Source organism: Gopherus evgoodei, chromosome 4 (assembly GCF_007399415.2).
Source record: "Gopherus evgoodei ecotype Sinaloan lineage chromosome 4, rGopEvg1_v1.p, whole genome shotgun sequence".
NCBI classification, from domain to species: domain Eukaryota; kingdom Metazoa; phylum Chordata; order Testudines; family Testudinidae; genus Gopherus; species Gopherus evgoodei.
This window is the reverse complement of record NC_044325.1, coordinates 121,685,655-121,712,200: the sequence shown is the minus strand read 5'-3', so window position 1 is coordinate 121,712,200 and position 26,546 is coordinate 121,685,655. Positions and strand designations below refer to the sequence as shown.

Sequence of the window (26,546 nt, the reverse complement as noted above, 5' to 3'; positions counted from 1 at the left end):
TCTTCTGCTAGCCTATTGCTGTGGCAATTGGGGTTAATGTTGTTGAACCGCTAAGCTGCCATGTAAGCCAAACCCACAGATATTCCAGCAAATACTCAGCTGGTACAACTTGACTTCAATGGAGCTATGACAGTTTATACCAACTGAGAATCTGCCCTATTGACTGGACAGTTAAACAAATTCCTAAGCAGCCATGGTGAAGAGCTGCATGGCTGCAGCATTTCTGGAATAACAGCAGTTAAAGGGCATTTTTAAAATAGGAAGGAACAATTTCTCACCTTAGTTTTTTTAAATTACAGTTTGAAGCCTTCAATGCTTGACAAAGCAGGTAAATAGATGAATGATGCAGCTCATCCTGATGTTGTGCCCTGAAAAGAGAGAAAAGAGATTTTCTATGTTGTTCTCTGGAGACAAGTTTTAATTCTATTTCCAGAATACTAAAAAAGGCTCTTATCTATGTGATCATGCCCTATGTAGGAGTTATTCTGCCATTTTAATTAAATACATGCATACCTATATCCTCCAAACCAAAAATATATCAAATACATTAAGATGTACTTGAAATACACAGAGTCAAATAGAATAGGTTCTGCTAAGTGTAACCTATTATTTATTGAACCTGTGGTTCTCTGGGCATTCACATGCAGTTCTAGAAACTCACACTAATGGAGATGTCTCCAGTGGTTTTATGCTTTTCATAGAATCATAGATCAGAGTTGGAAAGGACCTCAGGAGGTCATCTAGTCCAACCCCAGCTCAAAACAGGACCAAATCATCCCACAGACTAAATCATCCCAGCCCGGGTTTTGTCAAGCCAGGCCTTAAAAACCTCTAAGGATGGAGATTCCACCACCTCCCTAGGTAACCCAGTGCTTCACCACCCTCCTAGTGAAATAGTTTTTCCTAATCTCCAACCTAGACCTTCCTCACTGCAACTTGAGACCATTGTTTCTTGTTCTGTCATTTGCCACCACTGAGAACAGCCGAGCTCCATCCTCTTTGGAACCCCCCTTCAGGTAGTTGAAGGCTGCTATCAAATTCTGCCCCCTACCCCTGACTCTTCTCTTCTGCAGACTAAATAAGCCCAGTTCTCTCAGCCTCTCCTAATAAGTCATGTGCCCCAGCCCCCTAATCATTTTTGTTGCCCTCCTCTGGACTCTCTCCATATTGTCAACATCCTTTCTGTAGTGGGGGACCCCAAAACTGGACACAATACTCCAGATGTGGCCTCAGCAGTGCCGAATAGAGGGGAATAATCCCTTCCCTTGATCTGCTGGCAATGCTCCTACTACTGCAGCCCAATATGCTGTTAGCCTTCTTGACAACAAGGGCACACTGTTGACTCATATCCAGTTTCTTGCCTACTGTAATCCCCAGATCCTTTTCTACAGAACTACCGCTTAGTCAGTCGGTCCCCAGCCTGTACCAGTACCTGGAATTCCTAAATGCAAGACTCTGCACTTGTCTTTGTTGAACTTCATGAGATTTCTTTTGGTCCAATCCTCCGATTTTTCTAGGTCACTCTGGACCTTATCTCTACCCTCCAGCATATCTACCTCTTGCCCCAACTTAGTGTCATCTGAGAACTTGCTGAGGGTGCAATGCATCCCATCATCCAGATCATTAATGAAGATGTTGAACAAAACCAGCCCCAGAACTGACCCCTTGGGCACTCCGCTTCATACCAGTTCCCAGCTAGACATCAAGCCATTGATCAGTACCCATTGAGCCCAACAATCTTGTCAGCTTTCTATCCATCTTATAGTACATTCATCCAATCCCTTTTTAACTCGCTTGCAAGATCATTGTTTATCACTATCCATTGAGCCCGACTATCTAGCCAGCTGTTTATCCACCTCATAGTCCATTCATCAAATCCATCCTTTTTAAATTTACTGGAAAGAATACTTTTGTGTTGGTCAATTGTTTTTTAAATCAGTTCTGGATATATACACAATCATTCCTATTGTATCTAACCAAGAGAGTTGACTTTAATTTACCCACTAAAGTAAAAAAACAAAAAATAAGTATTTGCTTACAATTTTAAGTATCATTATCACTCAACAATGTGTGATTGGTGTTACACTTTGTGAAGTGACATCATATAACTAAGCAGAAACGGTGGCATATTAGATCCTGACACCAAAGAGCATATGAGGGCAAATTAATTTTAGGGCAGCATCTGTATAAGAAATAGTGCTGGATTACCATCATGGAATATCTCAAATGAACATAGCCTCCTTGCAGATCAAGTACCACTCAATTGCTACCTGAGAATCCAACCAGACCATCGTAAAATCCCAATCTATGTATATTATGCTCATTCTTATTGCACCACCAAAGTGTTTGGCTCCCATATGACCACTGACCATGTAGCAGCATTCTTTGGTAAACATATTTTTGTAATTCGTGAATCTCCCATCCTAATAATGTGTCGATGCCAAGAAAGTCACCAAAACCAAACAAGTGCTGATGGAAGCGGTTGCTGGGTTCAGCTATGGATAACCTCATTGCTGAACTTGTCCTGCCACTTAATATGTAGCAACTGACAAAGACAACAAGAATCAAAAATGTCAATCAACCCCTCTTCAACCTTCCTCAGTGGTGATTTTACAAATGTAACATGGCGAGACTGATACTGGAATGTTGTGTCCGGTTCTGATGTCAACTTTTTTAAAAGGTCATTGAAACACTGAAAAGGAGCCTCAAAAATGATCTGAGGGCTGGAGAAAATGCCAGTGAGAGACCGGAAGAGCTCAATATTTTTGTAGCTTAGCGAAAGATCAAGATGTGACTTCATTACAGTGTCCAAGTACCTAAATGGGGAGGAAACAGCCGGTACTAATGGGCTCTTTAATCTAATGGAGAAAGGCCTAACAAGACCCAATGGCTTGAAGTTAAGGCCAGACAAACTCCAATGAGACATAAGGCACACTTTAAAAAAACAAAAAACAAATAGTGAGAGCGTTAACCATTGCAACAAACTACCAAAGGATGTGATGGATTCTCCATTTCTTGATGGCTTCAGATCCAGACTGGATGCCTTTCTGGAAGAAATATTTTAGCCAAATACAACCTATTGGACTCAATACAGGAGTAAGTTGGTGAAATTCTACAGCTTATATTATATATGAGGTCAGAGTAGGTGAGCTATTGGTACCTTCTGGCCTACAGAGATGATGCCTGGGGAGGGGCACGCAGGGTCATGTGCAGCTCCGCTCCCTGATTTCTGCCAGGGGTTTGCCAGCTGGGCCCCCTCCCTGTGCAGAAGCTCCTGGAGCTGGTGAGCTGCAAACTGTGGCTGTGGGGAGAGGCAGCAGCAAACAGCTGTTAGCTACAGGGAGGAGCTACCGAGGATAAGGGGAGGACCTACCGGGGGGGGGCATGACTCAAGCTGGTGGGGAGGTGAACCTTTAAATGTGTATTTGATCCTTTGACCAGCCCTATCTTCAGGCAAAGACAATGAAGGCCCATTTTTACATATCAAGTGAAAAAAGACATCAAGCATCTATACCCAGCAGGCAGGGGCTGCTCCAGGCACCAGCACGCCAAGCGCGTGCCTGGGGCGGCAAGCCACGGGGGGGTGGTTTGCCAGTCGCCATGAGGACGGCAGGCAGGACGCCTTTGGCGGCATGCTTGCGGGAGGTCCAATGGTCCAGCAGCTTCTGTGGCAATTCGGCAGTGGGTGCGCCGAAGCCGTGGGACTGGCGGACCTCCCGTGCTTGGGGTGGCAAAAAACGTAAAGCCACCCCTGCCAGCAGGAGACAGAAGCTTGCGGCACAAAGAGACTCCCCCCGCCACTCCTGTCCCATTCTCCTCCTATCAGACTGGGCTGGAGGGAGCTTGCGGCTTCTGCTCTGCAGTAGGGTGTGGGACAAGGGTTTCTGCCCTGCAGGGAGGGGGGTCTAAGAGATTTATCCCCATGGGGAGCATCAGGGCAGAAGCCCCATGTCTTTGGTACCTTCTGAATTTCACCCACTTACTCCCGTATTTAGTCCAATAGGTTGTATTTGGCTAAAATATTTCTTCCAGAAAGGCATCCAGTCTGGATCTGAAGCCATCAAGAAATGGAGAATCCATCACATCCTTTGGTAGTTTGTTCCAATGGTTAACGATCTCACTGTTTGTTTTTTGTTTTTTAAAAGCATGTCTTGCAGCTCAGAGGGTCAGTAAATTTGGCCACTCCTGGTGTATAGAGTGAGGTCTTTTCTGAAAACTAATGACACTGGTGATTAATATCACTGTAAAATGTCCATATTAACACTACATAAGTAGTTTTGGACACCCATTGATATTGGGCTTTACAGTCTTCCCAGATAGGTGAAACTTCATAGCTCTCCACCTGGCTCTTATGTAAATTAATCATGGTAGCATGAGAAACAATGGAAGCCCTATTTGCATAGAAATTAGCAGGGGGATGGGAAGCCCCCAGGAAGAGAAGAACAGCAGGAGGTCATTTTGCCTCTTGGAACAAGGACGTTTAGGAGATAGAAGCAGAAACAGAAAGCCATTTTTGGCATCCATCACTGGACAGATGCAGGAGGGGGGAGTTCTTACAGGCTGAGTGTCAGAAATCAGGGCCTGCAGCAAAGCTAGTCTCTCGGCAGCCTCCTCAGTACAGCTGGCCTGCAGCAGGCTGTTGGATTAGCCATGCAATAGGAGGCTGCTGGATTGGCCTGGGCTTTACTACTCCTGGAACAGTCCAGCCCCCTCTTGCAGCAATTAGACAAATTCATTCACACTATGTTCATCATTTTTGGTGACCCCAACAGAGTGCAGACCACCTTCATGCCTTACAGCAGGAGATCAACCCATAGCCAAGTACACTGCTGAATTTTGTCATTTGGCTTCTGACACTGGGTGGAATGAGGCAGCACAGTGCCACCATTTGCTCCTGGGGTTAAATGAGGAGATTATGGATGAGCTTGCCTGGGTGGAGTCTCTATCCAGTTTGACAGCCTGATTGAATTGTGCACCACAACTGATGATCGCCTCACAGAGTGATGTGAGAGTTACCTCAATTTTTCTAGAAGTCACCACCCCTCAGGACTCCAACATCCCATGCACTCAGGTCTTCCTCAGCATCAGAGCTCATGCAAGACCACCAGGTTTGCTTGCACTTCTCTGACTTGGAATAGCACCAATGCTGGGTTTCAGGCTTGTGCCTATCTTATGGGGGATGTGACCATCTTGCCTTGATGTGTTCGGTAAAGATTTGGGTGGAACCGGGGCTGGGAAGTGCCACGTCCCCAGCCCTTGGGGTGCGGACCAGGCTGAACTGTTCTTCTTCCCTCTCCAGCTGTTCCCAGTGCCCATGGGCAACAATTATCACAGCACAGAGATCCCACATCAGCTTCCAACGCAGCTCCGGACACCTCTATTAATTTGACTGCTGGTAAACAATGAAATATCACCCTAGAGGCTCCAACTGGGTCCTCTAGGTATCTTCATAGATGTAAACTTTGTTAAGACCCATGCGGTTCACACCCTATGGGAGGACTCTCCAGAGCTGGTTGAGACTATTGATGGGTCTCTCTTCTCCTCAGGATCCGTAACCTGCCATGTCATGCCAGTAACAGTTATCACCCTCTGGGGCATCAGGAAACCCTACAATTTGGATTAATGTGGGCCCCTCATGTTCCCATTATCCTAGGTATGCCCTGGCTTACCGCCCATGACCCTCACATTCACTGGCAGAACAGGACCCTATATTTTATTTCCAGGCATTGTTGGCTATCCTGCCTCCCAGGATCCTAGAAACATACCACTGCAGTCTGTGATTCATGTCATCCACTGGAAGATCCTGACCTGCAGGCAGGAGGACCATCAAGATCCTCAGTGCCCTGCGTGGCCGCACCTGCTGTGGCCAAGATTGAAAAGGGGAACATGAACATCCTGTCCCCACATCAGACTCACAATTCCCCAATTATCTCCAGCCAGAAGCCGAAGCTCTATTTGATTGGATGTCTGCCCTCTCCAAACCCAAACTTTGGGCTCTCCACCTGTATTTGTGGGAGAACTTTCAGAAGGGTTTCATCTGCCCATTCACATCCACAGCAGATGCTCTAATCTTTTTTAGTCAAGAAGAAAGATGGCTGCTTGTGTCCATGTATTGACTATTGGGTCCTAGACAAGGTGACTATACATAACCACTACCTGCTCCCGCTCCTCCACCAATAACAGTTCAAGGCCAAGAAGAAAACATGGTTTGGCAGATTCTAGATTCTTGTCGAGCGCAGGGAAAACTACAGTGTCTAGTTGACCGGGATGGGCATGGCCTAGATGAGTGTTCATGGGATCCCACAGAGCACGTCCATGCCCTGATCCTTCTGCACATCATCCACAACACTGACCCTGAGAAGCCAGGTCCTGAGGCCCCTAGAGAGTTCCCTCAAAGGGGAGGTAGTGTCAGGAATCAGGGCCTGCAACAGAGCTAGTCTCTGGGCAGCCTCATCCACACAGCTGGCCTGCAGCAGGCTGCCTGATTAAGCATGCAACCTGATTGGCTGCAGAGGCCAGCAGATTAGCTCTTAAGCCAGCAGTGATAGCAGCAGCTTGCTGGCTTCTCAGTGCTCATGCCCACCACTGTGCCTGCTCCTGCCTTGCCCCCCAACTTGCCTCTGTTCTGCCCTTTGCCTTGAACCCATCCTTGCCTGATACCCTGCCTGCTCCAGTTCCTGACCTCTGGTTTTAACCTTTGGCTTTCACTCCTCTCTATGGACTCTAGCTTGACCCTTCATTCTGGTACCCAGTTTCTGTCTCTGAGTTTTACCATGGACTTTGACTTCTGACCACTGACTATGGCTCTGACCCTGGTCACTAGGCTAGACTGCCCTCATTGCAGTTGTCTGACACTGAAAAGGATGGTCCTTCAACTTGGGCGGGGGTTGATGTCTCTGGGAACTGTATATAAGTAAGAAAGCTACTTTGGCAAAAATTGTACCTTGCTAGATTAAGGTTTAGACTTTTAGAAGCATATTTTGTTTTGTTTTACTTCTAACTTTCTCAGTTTTTTCGTTATACTTCAACTCACTTGAAATCCTATCTGTGTTTGTTTATAAACTTGTTTTACTATTATTCTAAACCAACACTGCTGTCAGTGTACTAAAGTGAATATCATCTCCAGTTCATGTGGCAAGTTGGTGTGTTTTGTCTCCTTAATGGAACAAAGGAACCTTATTATTTCTCTGAACTTCCCAGGAGAGGGATGGACATTATAGGCACACGGTTTTGGGGAAATTCAGGACTTGAAGTGTGTTGGAGTCATCTTGCTGTTTGTAACTAAGGCTCGTGGAAGCCAGAGTGGCTGGTGTGTTGCTGGCAGGCTGCTGGGGTTAGAGTCTGCTGGACCAAGGCTGTCGCTATACACAGGCACTTAGTGTGTGACCTGCATGCTCGTGTTGGCTGGCTGTGAGCAGCCCAGGTTGGGAGCTACAGCAGCAAGGCATTGTGAGGTGACACAAATTCTCACTGGTCTGGTTTGCACTCCCTAAACTGTGAAGCCCAAAACACTGTGATTACAAGTGTTTTAGGTCATAATCATTTGGTTATTGCACGGTGTCACTACAGGGGAAAGTTGAGGTTGCCTGGGTGCCCTAACTATGCATTTCTATGTCTTAAAATAAATCCAAACATGTTAAGTTTAACCTCAACCCTGAAGTTCCTAGGTTTGATAAAGTTTGACTGGGGGATAATTTCACCATCTCTGTTATGTAATTTACCATAAATTACAGATATGTATTCTCAACTTTGTTTTCCCGGAAATATATAGAACACTGGGACAACATTCACTATTAATTGGGGGAAATAATCTACTTTGTTTTAACTTTAAAAAGTGTGCCTCCTCTCCCACAAGTGGACTCACTGTTAAAGGTGTAATTTCTGTTCAAAGACAGAACAATCGCAACTGAAATTACCTATTGTTCTTTGCTTGTGTGATGTTAATATGACCTGTAACCATATAGATCATTGTTGCAACCACTGTTACATCTTTGCAGCAAATATTGTACAAAGGTTGTCGTGTAAGGTGTCTGTGGAAAGGTTATGATTTGCTGATTATGATTATGCTAGCTGTATGCGTGTATCATTTTGTAGTTAAAGTTATAAATATTGGCTATGTACTTGTATCTCAATGTGTTCTGATTCTAAGAAGCCTTAGTAAAGCATTTGGTCAGCTTCTTGAGAAAGGATTTTGCAAGAAGTTCCCAATCAAGAAACACTTAATGGACAATGGATCTTGGGAGACTCCAATCCACATAAGAAGTCTCCCTGGAAATGTTCAAGATAGCATGTGAGCAATGGCTGCTGCCTGTAAAGAATTGAGTCATGCATGGACATGTGACTTGCCTATGTAACTCCAAACTCCATTTTGCTGTAATTTTGCACAGTAAGAACAAAGAGGTGTCCTTACACCTGGAAAAGACTATAAAAGGCAGCTGTCTCATCTCCATCTTGTCTTCACTTCTGCTTCATACCTCTGGATGGACTTAGCTACAAACTGAAGCTCTGAACAAAAGACTGAATGTTGAGGAGGGATATGATTGCTCTTTATAAATATATCAGAGGGATAAATATTAGGGAGGGAGAGGAATTATTTAAGCTTAGTACCAATGTGGACACAAGAACAAATGGATATAAACTGGACACTAGGACGTTTAGACATTAAATTAGACGAAGGTTTCTAACCATTAGAGGAGTGAAATTCTGGAACAGCCTTCCAAGGGGAGTAGTGGGAACAAAAGACATATCTGGCTTTAAGACTAAGCTTGATAAGTTTATGGAGGGCATGGTATGATGGATTAGCCTAATTTTGGCAATTAATTTGGCAACTGATCTTTGATTATCAGCAGGTAAGTATGCCCAGTGGTCTGTGATGAGATGTTAGATGGGGTGGGATCTGAGTTACTACAGAGAATTCTTTCCTAGGTGCTGGCTGGTGAGTCCTGCCCACATGCTCAGGGTTTAACTGATCGCCATATTTGGGGTCAGGAAGGAATTTTCCTCCAGGGCAGATTGGCAGAGGCCCTGGAGGTTTTTCACCTTCCTCTGCAGCATAGGGCATGGGTCACTTGCTGGAGGATTCACTGCAGCTTGAGGTCTTCAAACCACAATTTGAGGACTTCAATAACTCAGACATAGGTTAGGGGTTTGTTATAGAAGTGAATAGGTGAGATTGTATGGCCTGCATTGTGCAGAGGTCAGACTAGATGATCATAATGGTCCCTTCTGACCTTAAAGTCTATGAATGACTCATCCCAGCTGTGGATGTACTCCAGAGACTTGATTTGTGCCTGCAGTTTATTCCATCACTGCTACCAGCCTGAACCAAGAACTTTGCTATTACTGTATGTAATTAATTCCATTTAACCAATTCTAGCTCTCATCTCTATCTTTTTCCTTTTATGAATGAACCTTTAGCTTCTAAAGGATTGGCAATAGAATGCTCTGTGGGTAAGATCTGATTTGTATATTGACCTGGGTCTGGGGCTTGGTCCTTTGGGATCGGGAGACCCTTTTTTCTTTTACTGGGGTGTTGGTTTTCATAACCATTCATCCCTAGGACGAGTGACACTGGGGATGATACTGGGAAACTGGAGTGTTTAAGGGAATTGCTTGTGTGACTTGAGGTTAGCCAGTGGGCTAAAACGGAAGCCTTCTCTGTCTGGCTGGTTTGATTTGCCTTGGTGTGCAAAGGAACCCCAGCCTTGGGCTGTGACTGCCCTGCTATAAACAATTTGTCCTGAACTGGCATTCACGGTTGGGTCCCACCAAAGCCAGCATCGTTATAGCTTGTTTTTGTTGTTTTTTCATAATTAATAAGAACTTTTGCTAGCCTTTAATCATGGGATCACCAAAACCACGTGTCTAAACCTACTTGTATCTAAAATAATGGGAGTCATATCCCTGAATTGGAAGATAAAGACACTATTATTATTTGCATTACTATTGACTGTTTCCATAGACTATGGTTTTCAAAAAAAAAAAAAAAAAGATCACTCAGCTCTCAACACTTCAAAGGATCCCATTTTCACCCACAACCCCTTGGCAATGGACCTTGGGTACTTTCAGTACTTCCAGGGGAACAAACAAGTTGAAGTGCATGCAATGAATGTGCATGGTTGTGTAGTGCAGGGGTTCTCAACCTTGGGCTGTGACTTGTTCAGGGTAAGCCCCCGGCGGGCCGTGAGATACTTTGTTTACTTGAGCATCCGCAGGTATGGCCACTCACCGCTCAATGGCAGTGTTTCACCATTGCCAGCCAATGGGAGCTGCAGGAAGCGGTGGCCTGGTATAGTGCACAGCTCAGCTCCCCAGAAAGCACATATCTGCCAAGTATGTGCTCTTCCTGTTCAGGTTCTTGGTCTTAGGCAAAAATCTTGCTCAGCTCCTCATAGTATGGACATGCACTTGGCACACTACCATAGCCCTCGTTCTTCTTGCTACTTTTATACTTCTGCTGCTACTCTTTGGCTTTGTCCTATTCATGTCTCTGGAACTCAACCCAGTAGTATCCTTCTCTTCCATTTGCTGCACTAGCTGCTGGTAACTTTAGGTATCCTGGTGACTACTACAGAGATGAGATTGGACATGCTCCTCTGCCAAGAGAGTGGGAAGTCCAAGACCTCAGCATGGAACCACGCACAGGGCATGCCTGTGGCAATGGCCTCAGGATCCATGTACTTGCACTGAACTCTAATTGCAAATGCATGCTGTTCATAGTTCCACATTTAACTTCCCTGTGCTCTGCTTTCAAAACATGCACAAGGCAAGGCATCCCTGATTCTGGGTCCCCTGGTGATGAAAATGACTATTGATTAGAGGAAGCTCTCTGACTGTTCATTAAAAACCAAAAGTGACTCCACTCTCCCTCCAACCTATCGGAGAATCTCTTGACCTTGCTCTCACATATATTGTGAAAAACTCAACAAGCACTAACAACACGAGTTAGACGTCTCCCAGAAGAATCAGGCCCTGTCATGAGACACCTACATCTTCCTTTCAGGCTTGTACGTGCACAGTCGGGTTACATCTAAGCTTGGAGCCAGGGGTCTGATTCCCAGCTCACATAGACATACTCACGCTAGCTCAATGAGAGCTATGTGAGCTGGGAATTGCATCCTTAGTTCCAAGTGTAGATGCAGCCTTTGTGCCAAGGACATTAATGAAAATATTAAATAAGATCAGTCCTAAGACTGATCCTCGAGGAACTTCATGAGTAACCTCCCTACAGCCCATTAGTTCACCTTTCAGCATAACCCACTGTCATCTCCTCTTTAGCCAGTTCCTTATGCACCTTACAATTCTTATACTAATCTCCATCTTTTCTAATGTAATTAATCATTTTTCATGCAGTACCATGTCAAATTCTAAACTGGAGTCCAAACATATTAGACCTACTGCATTTCCCTTATATAAAAATAGTTATCTCAAAAATAATATCAATGTAGTCTGGCACGGTCTACCTTTGATAAACCGATGTTGTATAACTTCCCCTTTCCTGTTCACCTTCATGACTGTAAGTGTTCTTTCCTTCAACATTTGTTTTAAAACCTACAAGTCTTTCTCAAAGTCTTATTTCCATGCTTTTAAGGCTTGGGTTGGATGGGGCATGGTCCTTCCCAGTCTTAAAGGTCTGTCACTAAATTGAGTCACTTTTATGGTGGGTCATTTGGCCATTTGAGCTATGAAGACCTACGGGAGGAATAAATCAATGTTTAAGTTTTAAAAAAAATTAGAAGTTACATAGGTATTTTTAGAGCTCAGATAACACTCACCGATGTGGCCACTCGCATGGTCCTGGGGAATCTTCATTCAGGTCTTCAGTTAGAAACGTAATGTTCTCTAGACAAACTGACTCCAGATTACAGCAATTCTTTATACAGAATTGAAGAACAATTTGATCCATTTTGGTAAAGATATGATGAGTTAATTTTAGCTCAATGAAATGATTCATTGCACTCTGCACAAATTCAGTTTCTTCAATTTCATATAAACAGTAAAAATAATCCAGATAGAAAAACATTGTCTCCTTATCAGAAGGCAATTTATCATAGTTGAACAACAACGAAAAGGGTTTTTCTTTAACCCATGTTAGTAAATTATTTTTAACTTTGGGTGAAAATTTGCAGCTAAGATTTTTCTCCATCTCCTCCATTCTCTTTTTATTTAAGAGACCAAACAGGAATCGCACTGTTAACATTAAATAATTCCTAGATTTTCCACATTTTTCAAACAATTTTTCCACAGGTTGTATAGCAGTTGCTGACTTTTTCACAGTTTCTTCTTGCTCTAACACATAAAACAAAGCTGCAAAAAATTCCTGAAAACTCAAGTGAATGAAGCTGTAAACACGTTCACAGCCAATGCCTTTTTGAAACATGTTCTCATTCAGAAAAAGGGAATCAGGTTTATCTAAGCCATGTTTCCTGACATCTTCTTCCTCAAACAGTATATTCTTCCTCCAGATTCCATCTGCAGCCAAGGAGCAAAGTTCCTTCAAGTTACCTTGTACCTGTTGCTTTGAATTGCTGCTGTGACCCTCTAATAAACTGAAGAGATAGAGCATGTAGACTCCAGTGATTGTAGTGGAAGTTTGTGCAAGATCTTCACCTGCTTCCATCTGCTGTTTCAGAACCGTGCAGATGATCCAACACGCAATGGGGACAAAGCACATGGTGAACAGCATTTCGTTGTCTCTTACAAAGTTAAAGGCTTTGCTTGCTTGCTCTTCCTTCTCAAAGAACTTGTAGAAATATTCTTTTCTCTCATTTTCAGAAAATCCCAGGATCTCTGCATGACGTTCATCTTTCAAACACTGCCCAAGTTTCTCCAGGGCAATTGGTCTTGTAGTAATTAGTAAGTAAGATTTGAGAAGCACTTTTTTCCTAAATAAACTGCTCAGTATGATTTCCACTGACTGCTTCTCACAGGGATCAGAGCACAGATTACTTGCTGATTGATTAAAGGAAAATCTCAGTTCATCAAAACCATCAATTATGAACAGGAGTTTTTCTGGAGTCATCAGAATCTCTTTAGTTGGTGCATTATGATCAGGACAATTTCCTAAAATCAAATCTTCAACACTTCTCTGCTCTCTGTCAAAGTTAATTTCCCGGCAATTTATGTAGAAAACATAATCAAACCTGCTCTGATATAGTTCTTCATTTGCCCAGTCCAACATGATCTTTTTTGCTGTCAGTGTTTTTCCAATCCCTGCAGCTCCCTGCAGCACGACAATTTGTGGTGACTGTCCATCATCATCTGATTCAAATAAATCACCTATAGTGATAGGAGTAGCATGCTCCGTCATGATCTCTGCATGTCTCCGTCCCAGGGCCATTATTTCATGTTCTCTCTGCATTTCATGACGATGTTCATTTGTAATGATCAGTTTTGTGTACCTGCTGTTTAGCTTTACATTCTCACCAAGACGAGCGTTCATGTCTTTTATCATGCTGTATTCATTTTTTATATGTTCTCTATACGTCACGCTGTAAACTGAGTGACAAGAAGCATTAGATATGATTGTAATGTTACAATAAAGCTATTTAAACAGTAATACTAGTACTGTAAGTCTGTAGTGCTCCTTGCATCGTAAAATGTCCCCAAATAAATTAACTATGGTCCTAGTCCTTACTCACTTCAGTGGTCCCATTGAAATCAGTGATGTGAGAGAAGTGTAGGCTCAGACCTTCTGTGCATATACATAAGAATCACTTCACCAGTTACTGAAATGCAGCCACCTCTAGGGTGAAACCTGTCAGATATTAACAGTGCGCAGTGAAACTCTGTAACAAAGTAGGGCATGAAGGGATGGAGAATGACATGTATAATGGAAACAATAATGGGAATTTAGGTGCAAAGAATATAACTAAATAGAACCTAAAATTTGTGCAGGGCCCAGAGGTTTCAAAAAGTGCCATAGCACCTACAGGGACTACAGATGTTGACCTCTAGTTATTTTGCCTCATTTAAAAGATGGCGTCCCTAGCAGGAGAGTGTCTTCCAGCACCATGCTGCTGCATTGGGTCAGTACTGCCTCTGAGATAACATCTCCACCTACTCACCAGCACCATGTTCTGCAGCACCTGATTCTTTCCTGGAGATCTCCCCATTCATTTCCTCATCTCCCATCCAACTCTGCTTAACCTGTGTGATCTGATAAGTTTACACTCCTGAGGTGTTACTTATTATTTCTACTAGTAAACCAAATGACTGGCTGATCTATCCTAACGCTAGTAACCACTGGTAATCACGCAATGCAATTCTTTTTTTGAATGTCACGTACCATTTACTGTTCTTTCAGATGTTTGCCGAGGACCCAAAGCTGAAAGAGAAATTTCACATGAATGTCAGTGTAACAAAAATCAGTGTCACGCAGCTCAGGACATTGGGACAAATCATTTATACATGGTTCTCTGCAGTAATAGCTCCCTAGAAAATCCGCAGCTGAGGCAGGCAGAGAGACTCTCTTTGGAGACACTAGTTCAGTGACCTGTTCAAAATGGCCATCAGAAGCAGGGCTGGCGCTTCCATTTAGGCAACCTAAGTGCTCGCCTGGGGCGCCAGGATTTGGGAGGGTGGCAGACTGCTCCGGTGAACCTCCCACAGACATGCCTGCAGACGGTCCACTGGTCCCGCGGCTCCGGTGGAGCATCCGCAGGCAGGCCTGTGGCAGGTCCACTGGAGCCGCCAAACCAGCGGACCATCCACAGGAACGCCTGCAGCAGGTCCACCGGAGCCACAGGACCAGCAAGCCGGCCCTCCGCCTAGGGCGCCAAAAACCCTCGTGCCGCTCCTGATCAGAAGCAATACTCTTTTTCTTTTAAACCACTAGAGTAGCCACTTTCAGTATGTCTACACAACAGTGTAAGCCTGGGCACAAGTCTAATCCCTTGTGTGCCGTGCAACAATTGTGCTAACCTAGGGCTAAGATCTAGGGCCCCAGGACCCTGCAGGGCTGGAGGATGTGAGCCCATGTTAAGCTGGGACCTAGGATCCAAGCCCTATTGCTTTCCTGTGTGCACGTAGCCCTGGCTTGACTTGGGTCCTAGAAGCCCTCTGGGTGTATCCCAGAGATCCTGGGGGCACAGGAGCAGCGCTGCAGGCAGCCAGACCAACAGCTGGAAGGACCAGTAATGGCTGGCCAAACACGATCCCTGTTCCTGCTCCTCTCACAGTGGCAGCAGCTCCTGCTCTGCCACCTCCTCGCTGCTGCACAGAGCTTCCCTGAACCAAGGAGCAAAGCTGCCAGGCGGGAGGCAGGTCCCAGCCACTGGGATGTTCGGAGTCATTCCTCTCCTGGCCATGCTGAGCTGGGAGCCCCATTGCTTCCCCTCCCTGCAGGAAAGCCGCTTGGTCCCTACTCTGCTCTCTGGCCCTTGGCCCAGCCCCTCTGGGCTGCATATGTAGGGGTAGCTGGGCTGTAAGCACTGTTGTGGAAATCAGCCCCCAAAGTTTCCCTACAACCTCCTTCTGTGGTGGCAGCTCCAGGTCCTCCTTGCTGCATGGCAGTTGTTGTTCCCACTGTGTTCTCTGACCCTTGCTCTCAGGCCCCCTGGATCTGCTTGTGCAGGGATGCCCCAGTTGTGGCACTGTCAGGGTGGCAAGTGGGAACCAGCCAAAAACTGGGAACCAGCCAAAAACTTTCTCCACAGCCTCCTCGCAATGATGTGGCACCCACTTCTCACAAGTGTTCCTTCTGTTTGGGTGCATCTTCAGTCTCAGCCCTAGTGTGGCAATGCTGCCTGTGGGAGCCAGCTGAGGTCAGTCACTTAGGGTGAACTGGAAACAAAACGGGGCAGGCAAACCCCAACTGCTGGTGGATATTCCAATACTTCGATTTACCAAACCAGCACAAACAACCTCACTGGTTACTCAGAAGTCCAAACAATGCAGTTCCCTCAAAGTGCCCAGCCTCAGGCCTCCATCCAGGCACACCTGTCAGATATGATGATGATTACTGAAAATCTTATCTCATCATATAAAAGAAAAGGTTCTTCCAGCCCCAGAGGATCAGCCCCAGACCCAAGTCAAATGATAACTTAGATCTTACCCAAAATACAAGCTTATAGCCAATTCTTATTAACTAAGGTAAAATGTATTAGAAAAGAAAAGAGAGAGAGAGTTGGTTAAAAGATCAATATACATACAGATTTGAATTCAATTCTTGAGGTTCAGATAAATAGCAGAGATGAGCTTATAGTTGCCAAAAGTCCTTTTAGAAATAGTCCACCGATTATAGTCCAATGTCCATATTTAGGATGGCTCCAGTCAATGACTGGGGATCTCAATCTTTGTGGCTTAAGGTATCCCCCTCTTGAAACCCAAAGCAGATCTGAGATGAAGAAAAATTGTGTCCCAAGGTTCTTATACATTTCCAGCAGCCTTTTGGCCTGAGAAAACAATATGTTTACCTTCCCTTCTCCTAAACATCTTGGCAATTAACACTGGATAATTTATCCATTAAACAGCTCAGATACAGGTTACCACAACCTTCAAAGACAGATATATACAATAATACTATTTCCCTCAAGTATCATCTTAAATACTGATATTCCTTTTTTGATCTTTGAATCAAAGCTACAGCAAGAGACAAGACTTGTTTGCTTATATCACAAGAACTGAGCAAACATCTATCCTTCTATCTCTAACAATGTAGACTTGTATTTAAAAGCTCTATTCATTCACATACCGTCCTAACCACTTTCTAAAGTTTGGCCATGAGTCAGGTCAGTCTGTGAGTTAATTCAGTCTTTCTGGCTCTGTCACCTTCCAAAGAAATACTATATTACACTCATAACATCACACCTGGTATCAGGCCATAGCCCAAGGGCTTCTTCCCTGGTGGCAATGGATTCATCCTCTCTGGGCCCTTCTGGCCCCAGCTCTCCAGCTGTGCCATGAAGTAGTTCAGATCCCCTTCTGGGGAGATATTGCTGTCCAATTGTAGGCCACTTTCCCAGTGACCTATGGGGGGCACCCAGGTCAGCCCACTACTCTGAGTCTCAGGCTAGGCACCCTAAGAATAGTGGCCACACACTGCAGTGTCCCTTTAACTAAGCTGCTTTCAGTTTCCTAGGTCATTTCCCTGCAGCCTCAGCCTTCACCAGTGCTTCACTCTTAGCTCAGGGCTCTTCTATGTTCAGGCCCAGGAGCCAGCCAAAAACTCTTTCTTGCTCCCTCAGCCCCTGCCCGCAATGAGCTGCCCATGGTGCTGCAGTTTGGCCAGCCAGAAGCACAATTTGAACTCCTCTGGCTCCAGCAAGAAACTGCCTGTCTCTGGTTTTGCTGATTCTTTTATATGGTCTTCATGGGCCCTAATTGGCTGCTTCCATTGCAGTCACTCTAGGCTGCTTGGAGGACTCTTCTACTACTCCTTTCCTGGGACAAGAGTAGCAGGGGCCTGTGACATTGCACTACATATGCTTTATGAAAATATGCTGATGAATATAAATGACAAAACTGGAATATGCTTTATGCTAAATATGCCATGGAACATATCTTTGCAAAGGTTAGGATCTACTGAATATATTCATCCTATTTGTATGCATGCATCTTTTTTTATATCTGGAGTTGGGAGAGCTGGCTCTATGCTTGTATTTGAAGTGTTTGCTGTGGGGAACACATAAGGAAGGTTTGGCCAACATATTGTGAAGGGACTATTCAAGTAACTGGAAGTACTTAACTAAGATGCCCCCAGACTCCTTGTTGTTATTGTTAAAGACTAACAGATTTATTTGGGCATAAGCTTTCTTGGGTAAAAACCCACTTCTTCTGATGCATAGAGTGAAAATTACAGAGGCAGGCATTATTATATTGACACAAGAAGAGAAGGAGTTACTCACAAGTGGAGAACCAGTGTTGACAGGGTCAATTCAATCAGAGTAGATGTAGTTCACACCCAATAATTGAGGAGGAGGAGTCAAAACCAAGAGAGGGAAAATTACTTTTGTAGTGAGCCAGCCACTCCCAGTCCCTATTCAAGCCCAAATTAATGGTATTAAATTTGCAAATGAATTTTAGTTCTGCAATTTCTCTTTGAAGTCTGTTTCTGAAGTTTTTTTGTTCAAGTATGCCTACTTTTAAATTTGTTATAGAATGTCCAGGAAGATTGAAGTGTTCTCCTACTGGCTTTTGTATGTTACTATTCCTGATGTCTGATTTGTGTCCATTCATTCTTTTACGTAGAGACTGTCCGGTTTGGCGAAAGTGCATGGCAGAGGGGCATTGCTGGCACATGATAGCATATATCACATTAGTAGATGTGCAGGTGAATGAGTCCCTGATGGTGTGGCTGATGTGGTTAGGTCCTCTGATGGTGTCGCTAGAGTAGATATGGGGACAGAGTAGGCAACAAGGTTTCTTACAGGGATTGGATCCTGGGTTACTTTTTCTGTGCTGTAGTGTGTAGTTGCTGGTGAGTATTTGCTTCAGGTTGGGGGGGCTGTCTGTAAGCGAAGACTGGCCTGCCTCCCAAGGTCTGAGATTGAGAGATCATTTTCCAGGATAGGTTGTGGATCTCTGATGATGTCCTGGAGAGATTTTAGCTGAGAGCTGTATGTGATGGCCAGTGGTGTTCTGTTATTTTCCTTGTTGGGCCTGTCCTGGAGTAGGTGATGGGTACCCAGAAGAATTTGGGCTTGGAATAGGGACTCCTTGTTAGTTTCTGTGGATACAGACTAACACAGCTACCCCCTGATACTTATCTAACAATGAACTTTGGGAGACATCTGAGCTTTCATGGGAATGTTCAAACTAGCATGTAAACAGTGGTGTTGGCCTGCAAACAGCTGAATCATTCATGGACATGTGACTTGCCCATGTGTCTACAAACTTCATCTTGTTGCTGTGATTTTGCACAGAAGAACAAAGGGGTTTCCGCCCACAAGAGAGAGACTATAAAAGGCCCTGGAAGCCACACATCCCCATCTGTTCTTCATCTATCTCAAGAGATGGCCTCTCCACCCCAAAGAGATATCTGAAAGCAATTGGAATGAAGGACTGTAATTACAGGGGTCTGAGTGATTGCTTGACCCAGGCCATAAACTACAGCTTTGGTCTGAAAAGGATTGTACCTGAGATAACATCTAGGGTGAGAAGTTAGTAGCTGTAACTAGATCCTTAGAATATTAAGTTAGCCTTGCATTTATGATTTATTTTGCTTTTGTGACTTACCATGTTCTGTCTGTTAGTCTTTGAAATCACTTAAATCCTACTTTTTATACTTAATAAAATCACTTTTGTTTATTAATAAATCCAGAGTAAGTGATTAATACCTTGAGGATCAAACAGCTGTGCATAGCTCTCTATCAGTGTTATAGAGGGCAGACAATTTATAAATGTACCCTGTATAAGCTTTGTACAGAGTAAAATGGATTTATCTGGGGGTTAGGCTCCCGGAAGGACTGAATACTGGGTGCTGGGAAAGTCCCTGTTAACTGAGAAGCCCCTGGACTGAGTGAATCTCAGTTTCTGTAAACTGCAGGGGTGCATAGCCCAACCTCTTGGTCTGCACTGAGGCTGACTGGAGTGTCTTAACTCAGCAGGACGGAAGTGGAGGGGTTTTCGGGCAGAGGGGTTGTTCTCAGTTGTATCCCCAGCACATCGAGTTACACTCTTGAGGGGGTCTCTGTGACTGAACCCATCACAGGCCTCTGAGCTTAGTCCACCGCATCACACTCCTACGGTGTTAGCTTCCCCCCCAGCACATTCTTGCTTCTGTGCAGAGCTTGCCAGGAGCAAAGCTGACAGGTGGGAGATGGCTCCCAGGTGACAGGGTATTCGGAGTCATCCCTCCCCTGGCTGTGGTGAGCTGGGAACTCTGCTGCTCCCACTTCCTGTAAGGCAGCTGGGCATGATATCTCAGTGGTTTGAGCATTGGCCTGCTTAAACCCAGGGTTGTGAGTTCAATCCTTGAGAAGGCCACTTAGGGATCTGGGGCAAAAATCAATACTTGGTCCTGCTAGTGAAGGCAGGGAGCTGGACTCAATGACCTTTCAAGGTCCCTTCCAGTTCTAGGAGATTGGTATATCTCCAATTATTAAATTTAAATTTCATCTCCCATTCTATTCTCTGTCCCTTGCTCCTGGACCCCTACTGCCCTCCCTGGGGTTACATCTCTAGAGATATGTGGGCAGCATGCACTGTAAGGGCAACGTTAGCTCCAAAACATCCCATAGACTCCCAAGGTTCCTTTATCCTGGCCTCCTGTGGTGTGGTGGGTCAGGGATAAGGAATCCCTGGGGGGTTCTGTAGCACACTGCACCCCAACCCAGTGGAAACATTGCACCACTCCATAGCAGGCAGCAAACGGCATGGGGTAGTAGTGTCTTTCCTTTGCCCCACTTCAAAACAGATAAAAATAATTTAAAAAAAACACAACAGAAACAGCTTAATTCAAAAGTCCATTTTTTAAAATTAAGTATTGCAAAGTTCCATTTTACTAGCTGGGCAGCTCTGGAGACTGACGTCCTAATTATTCTCAGAACAGGAGCACATAGGCATTTTCCTACCACTGTGACTCAGCCTAGAGGTGCACAGCCCAACTCTCAGGTCAGATGGTAGTTCAGTATAAAGCCTTTACAAACTGCAGTCATTCTACTGAGACAGCCACCAAAGGTGCTAATTATGCAGTTGTGCTCCTTATGGGCAGCTGAATCCCATCAATAGCACCCTCCCAGATAGGAAACAGGGTGGGCATTAGATTTTTCCCATAATACACTGTATTCGTAGGGCTAGAGTCTTGACACTGAGATGGGGGGAGGGGCACCAGGCATTCTGAGATACGGTTACTTTGATTCAGGACTGTGCACTACAGTGTGGAGGCTAGAACCCTAGGTTCAAGCACAGATCAGAAAATCCTTAACCTAGGGTGAAAATACAGTATAGATGCCCAAACCCAGGGTTCCCTGACATGGGTTAGCTGACTCAAGATCCACTAACTCTAGGCTTACATTTCTATGTGGACATACCCATAGAATCTTTCTTTTTGATATATGATCACTGAGATCTGCAAATGAAAAGTCCTATATTAGAGCTGGGTATTATTATAAAAATCAATCTGAAGGGTTGGAAGCAAACTACCAAAGAACAAAACAAAAAATGTTAATTAAGTGGTGTTTTCCTTGTTTAAAAAAAAAGAAGAAATTTCAGTACAGCTGCATTTAGTCATCCCCAATTTTGGCAAGGATCTCACTGCAAGCCCAGATAAGTGGTGTGGAAGCTTTTTCAGCCCTATAATTAAAGGGGCAGATGTTTTAGAATAGAATATTAGGGTTGGAAAAAACCTCAGGAGATCATCTAGTCCAATCCCCTGCTCAATGCAGCACCACTACCAACAAAATCATCCTAGCCAGGGCTTTGTCAAGCTAGGCCTTAAAAACATCTAAGGATGGAGATTTCACCACCTCCTTAGGTAACCATTCCAGTGCTTCACCATCCTCCTGGTGAAATAGTGTTTCCTAATATCCAACCTAGACCTTCCCCACTGCAACTTGAGACCATTGCTTTTTGTTCTGTCATCTGCCACCACTGAGAACACCCTAGCTCCATCCTCTTTGGAACTCCCCCTCCGGTAGTTGAAGGCTGCTATCAAATCCCGCCCCTCCACTCTTTCTTCTGCAACTAAATAACCCCAGTTCCCTCAGCCTCTCCCTGTAAGTCATGTGCCCCAGCCCTCTAATCATTTTTGTTGCCCTCCGCTGGACTCTCTCCAATTTCTCCACATTCTTTCTGTAGTGGGGGGACCAAAACTGGATGCAGTACTCCAGGTGTGGCCTCACCAATGCCGAAGAGAGGGGAATAATCTCTTCCCTTCATCTGATGGCAATTCTTCTACTAATACAGCCCATTATGCCATTGGCTTTCTTAGCAACAAGGGCACACTGCTTGTTAGGATACAGATATTCAAGTCTGTCTGCAAAGGCCTATACCGTAAAAATTTAGGTCTATTTTTATTACTTAGCTAGTTATAGAGGTATAAAAGAAAGAATTAAAATCATTGCCTATCTGTAAGTGCCTTCTCTCACAGTGACAGTCTGAGGCCCTGTTTAGTTATATTGAAATAAGGTAATCTGAGGCTGTTAGGAAGGTGATCCGATCTATCACCTCCAGAGAAAGGGAAGAGCCTAGAACCTGTAAAACAAAATTTAGTTTGATAGTTTTCTGTCTGGTAAGAACTCAATTTATCAATAGACACAGCTGGAAAGCCCTTATGTCTATATAGATGTAGTTGTAAAACCCTTACGTCTGTATAGATGTAATTGTGAAATCCTCACTTCTGTATTGTTTTGTATGTTTATTTGCATGGTCTCTGTCTGGTTCCATAATTGTTTCTGTCTGTTGTATAATTAATTTTGCTGAGTGTAAGCTAATTTAGGTGGTGGGATATAATTGGTTAGCTAATCATGTTACAATATGTTAGGATTGGTTAGGTAAATTTTAGTAGAATGATTAGTTAAGGTATAGCTGAGAATATTACTATATAAATTAGGGGCAAACAGGAAGTTGGGATTTGAAAATAAGGAAAAAGGAACTTGGATTTAAGCTTGCTGGAAGTTTACCCCAATAAACATCAAATTGTTTGCACCTTTGGACTTCAGGTATTGTTGCTCTCTGTTCATGCGAAAAGGACCAGGGAAGTGTGAGAGTGAAGGAATAAGCTCTCTAACATCTTGGTGCCAGTGACTCAGATATATCGAATTGGATAGGTGAGTGGCAGCCTGTAAGTCCCCCTCCCCAACAGTCCGCGTGGCTGCTTGGACGGGGTATGGCGAACTCTCGTGGTGGTAGTTCCGGGTTCTGGCAAGCTGAGGTAACGGATTTTTTGAACAAATAGAAAGGAAGAATCAGGGCCCATACCAGGTGCAGGGATCCACCTGGGATGAGATTGAGAAGGAGATGGGGGAGGTTTTGACAAACCCCAAGGGAAAGCAATGTAGGAAAAAGGGAATGGTATTATAAGGTTTGTGTGCTGGGATGGCATACTGGGTAAAAAGGGAAGCCGATCTCCTCCAACACATTAAGGATTTGGAGGGGATTGTGGATCAGTAACGGATTTTACCAGAAAAATCTGTGTTAGCAGTAGAGGTAGCAGATTTGAAGGCACGGGATACTGCATGGACAGAAGAGTCTTCTAAGGCAATCTGGAGAGAACTGCTGGGGAAAGTAGGAGATTTAGAGGAGGAATTGTATCAGCGTAAACATGGGAGCAATGGACTTGGGGACCCCAGACCATCTGCCCCACTAATGGAGCTGAAAGAGACACCCCCACCACCCTATCCTGAAAAAGACATTGTACCCACCTCTGCCAGTGAACATTGTAAGCCGGTGATCCATAGTTACAGCCCCTGAGAGAGGCTACCTGGGAGAAATTATAGGAGACAGGAATAGTAGTCCCAGTTGCAGCGTGGGGGGATCATGCCCCACAAGTAGTAAAACAGGCAGAAATCCACCCCTTGTCCCTGAAGGACCGGAAGACAGTACTGGGCCATTTGGGAAAGGTACCCCAGGAGGATTGGGATCAGTTTGTGCTGTGGCTAGTGGAGGTGGGCAGGGAGATGGAGGGTCTAACTCATGAGGACCAGGTGATCATATGGTGTAGTCTTTTGGGACAGGGCACCTTAGTAATCGATGTGGCAGGAGTGGCACACCCATTTCTAATTCCTGGACAGGAGGCAAAATAGTTATTTGATGTGTACTCTTGTACTGTGGGGATGAATAAGATGAAGTGAATCCCTGGGGAAACAGGACGAGATGCACTTAATCGCATACAGGCATGGGCACGGTGCTGGGTGGATCCTCTGGACAGTCCATAGGTGATACCCCAGACAGGGGCACCAGGACCTGGTGGGGGTGTGGAGCATGGTAGGGGTGTGGAATTGCTGGAGAAATGGTTGGAGCTGAGAGATCCTCAGTTTGTGGGGCATTTAAGGTTGCAGCACCCTGAACTTGCTCCCAATCAGCTACCCCAGTTTCTGGAACAGGCAGATGTATAGAGGCAGATGCATCATGGGGGAGAGCTGGTCCTTGTTATTACTGAAGGGGATTAGTACAAGATGGAAAAGGGTGGGTGAGCCCGTAGGGGAGGAGGTAGAGGGCGAAGTTGTGGCTTTGGGGGGTGGGGTAGTCAGGGACAAGCAGGCAGCTATAGAGCAATAGATCCAGAGATTGCAGGCTAAACTGACTACCCAGGATCTCACCAGATCAGGGGGAACGTGGCCCCGGAGGCCAGGGGACTGGGACTGCCTGAAATGCCAGACACACAATTTTGCTTCGAGACAGAAATGTCTTCGGTGCCAGGACCCCCCCTCCCCCATGAACCAGTGGGAGGGCAGAGGTGGATGCTACGACTCAGGCGTGCCCTGGGAGGCATCCTGTCCATGTTCTCAGTTTAGGATGAGATACATCTGGTCACCCCATGCTCCAGGGGGCAATCGAAGGAAGTTCCATGAGGGATTTTTTGATAGACACTGGACCAGCCATCAGTTTAACCAAATAAGAACATAAGAACAGCCGTACCGGGTCAGACCAAAGGTCTATCTAGCCCAGTATCTGTCTACCGACAGTGGCCAATGCCAGGTGCCCCAGAGGGAGTGAACCTAACAGGCAATGATTAAGTGATCTCTCTCCTGCCATCCATCTCCATCTTCTGATGAACAGAGGCTAGGGACACCATTCTTTACCCTTCTTGGCTAATAGCCATTTATGGACTTAGCCACCATGAATTTATCCAGTTCCCTTTTGAACATTGTTATAGTCCCAGCCTTCACAACCTCCTCAGGTAAGGAGTTCCACAAGTTGACTGTGCGCTGTGTGAAGAAGAACTTCCTTTTATTTGTTTTAAACCTGCTACCTATTAATTTCATTTGGTGACCCCTAGTTCTTGTATTATGGGAATAAGTAAATAACTTTTCCTTATCCACTTTCTCCACATCACCATGATTTTATATACCTCTATCATATCCCCCCTTAGTCTCCTCTTTTCTAAGCTGAAGAGTCCTAGCCTCTTTAATCTTTCCTAATATGGGACCCTCTCCAAACCCCTTATCATTTTAGTTGCCCTTTTCTGAACCTTTTCTAGTGCTAGAATAAATGGGGGTAGGGGAGGCCCTCAGAAGGAAATGTAACAATTGTAGGGGCAATGGGAGGGGAAGATACAGTTAACTCTGAGGCGGGGACAGATCAAAGGAATCTGCGGGGAGGGGGAGATTATGTGGGGTTGTAATGATATGCTTAATCTGTTGGGGGCAGGAAATTTACACAAGATGGGACTTGTACTGGACTTAGCCAATTGGGTGTGTTTACTGGGGCAGACGCAGGATGGTCATGGCTATACCATTCCTGTGGGGATAGCCACTATGACCATTAAAACAGCGCATGCCCTCCCACTACCCCTGGCTGGGTGGGAACACATCCTTGTGTGGGCCCAGGGCCGCCCAGAGTGGGGGGCAAGGGGGCAATGTGTCCCAGACCCCAGGCTCTGCAGGGGCCCCCAAGAGAACGGGTGAGGCTCCCACCCTGGTCCAACCCCGCCTCTGCCCCTCTTCCGGAGCTTCAGCGCACCCAGGAGCTTCCCTGCACAGCCGTGCAGCGTGGCTCCGGCGGGGCCCCTGAGCTCCGCCCCACTCAGAGCCACGTGGTGAGGGGGAGGGGCTGGGAGCTCAGGCCCCGCCAGAGCCACGCTGCACGACTGTTCAGGGAAGCTCCTGGATACGACATGCTAAGGCTCCAGTTGAGGAGGGAGCTGGGGGTAAGAGGCCGGGGCTGGGGCCGGGGGAGTTGGATAAGGGGCAGGGAGTCCCGGGGACAGGGAGGGGGAGAGATTGGGGGGGGACAGGGAATGGGATGGTTGGATCGTGGGCGTTCTGAGGGTCTGTCAGGACTCAGCGGGGGGGGACGGATAAAGGTTGGGGCAGTCAGGGGACAAGGGAGCAGGGGTGGGGTCCCGGGGTGGTGACGGTGAGGGGGCAAGGAGCAGGATGGGTCAGGGATTCTGAGGGGGGCATACAGTCGGGGGAGCAGGAAGTGGGTGGATGGTCAGATAAGGGGCAGGGCCAGGCTGTTTGGGAGGCACAGCCTTCCCTGCCCTAAAGCTCATTCAGCAGTTTGAGGCTTGCAGAAGAGCCCGGCTGTTAGCTTTTCCATTAGGGCTACTAACCCTTTCACTTCTCAAATACCAAATTATAGTCTATATTTAATTTCAGTGCCATAGGGAGATTCATGTCAGGGAAGGGTAGCTTCATGTAAAATTAGCCACTGGGGGAGGGATCACGTGAGAAGAGCAATATCCTACATCACCTACTTCCTTCCCAATCCTATCAAGGGAGACGCCCTACCCCCATCCCCTGCATTCCCTGAGGCTTCAGAGGGGTTAATTCAATGGTTCTCAAACTTTTGTCCTGGTGACCCCTTTCACATAGCAAACCTCTGAGTGCGACCCTCCCCTCCTTATAAATTAAAAACACTTTTTATATATTTAACACTACTATAAATGCTGGAGGCAAAGCATTTGAGATGGAGGCTGACAGCTCGCGACCCCCAGTAAT

The 26,546-nt window shown here is 45.4% G+C and overlaps 1 protein-coding gene across 1 annotated transcript in view; it reads right to left on the bottom strand.

The window, feature by feature from the left end:
- The window catches only part of LOC115650594 (NACHT, LRR and PYD domains-containing protein 3-like), a 103,458-nt gene that overhangs the window by 61,819 nt on the left and 15,093 nt on the right, over positions 1-26,546 (bottom strand). The window contains exons 4-6 of the mRNA XM_030560781.1: positions 14,288-14,326; positions 11,775-13,497; positions 279-368 (exon numbers count right to left, since the gene is read on the bottom strand). Of these exons, the coding sequence (XP_030416641.1) occupies positions 279-368; positions 11,775-13,497; positions 14,288-14,326 (1,852 nt within the window). The remainder of the gene's footprint in view (positions 1-278; positions 369-11,774; positions 13,498-14,287; positions 14,327-26,546) is intronic.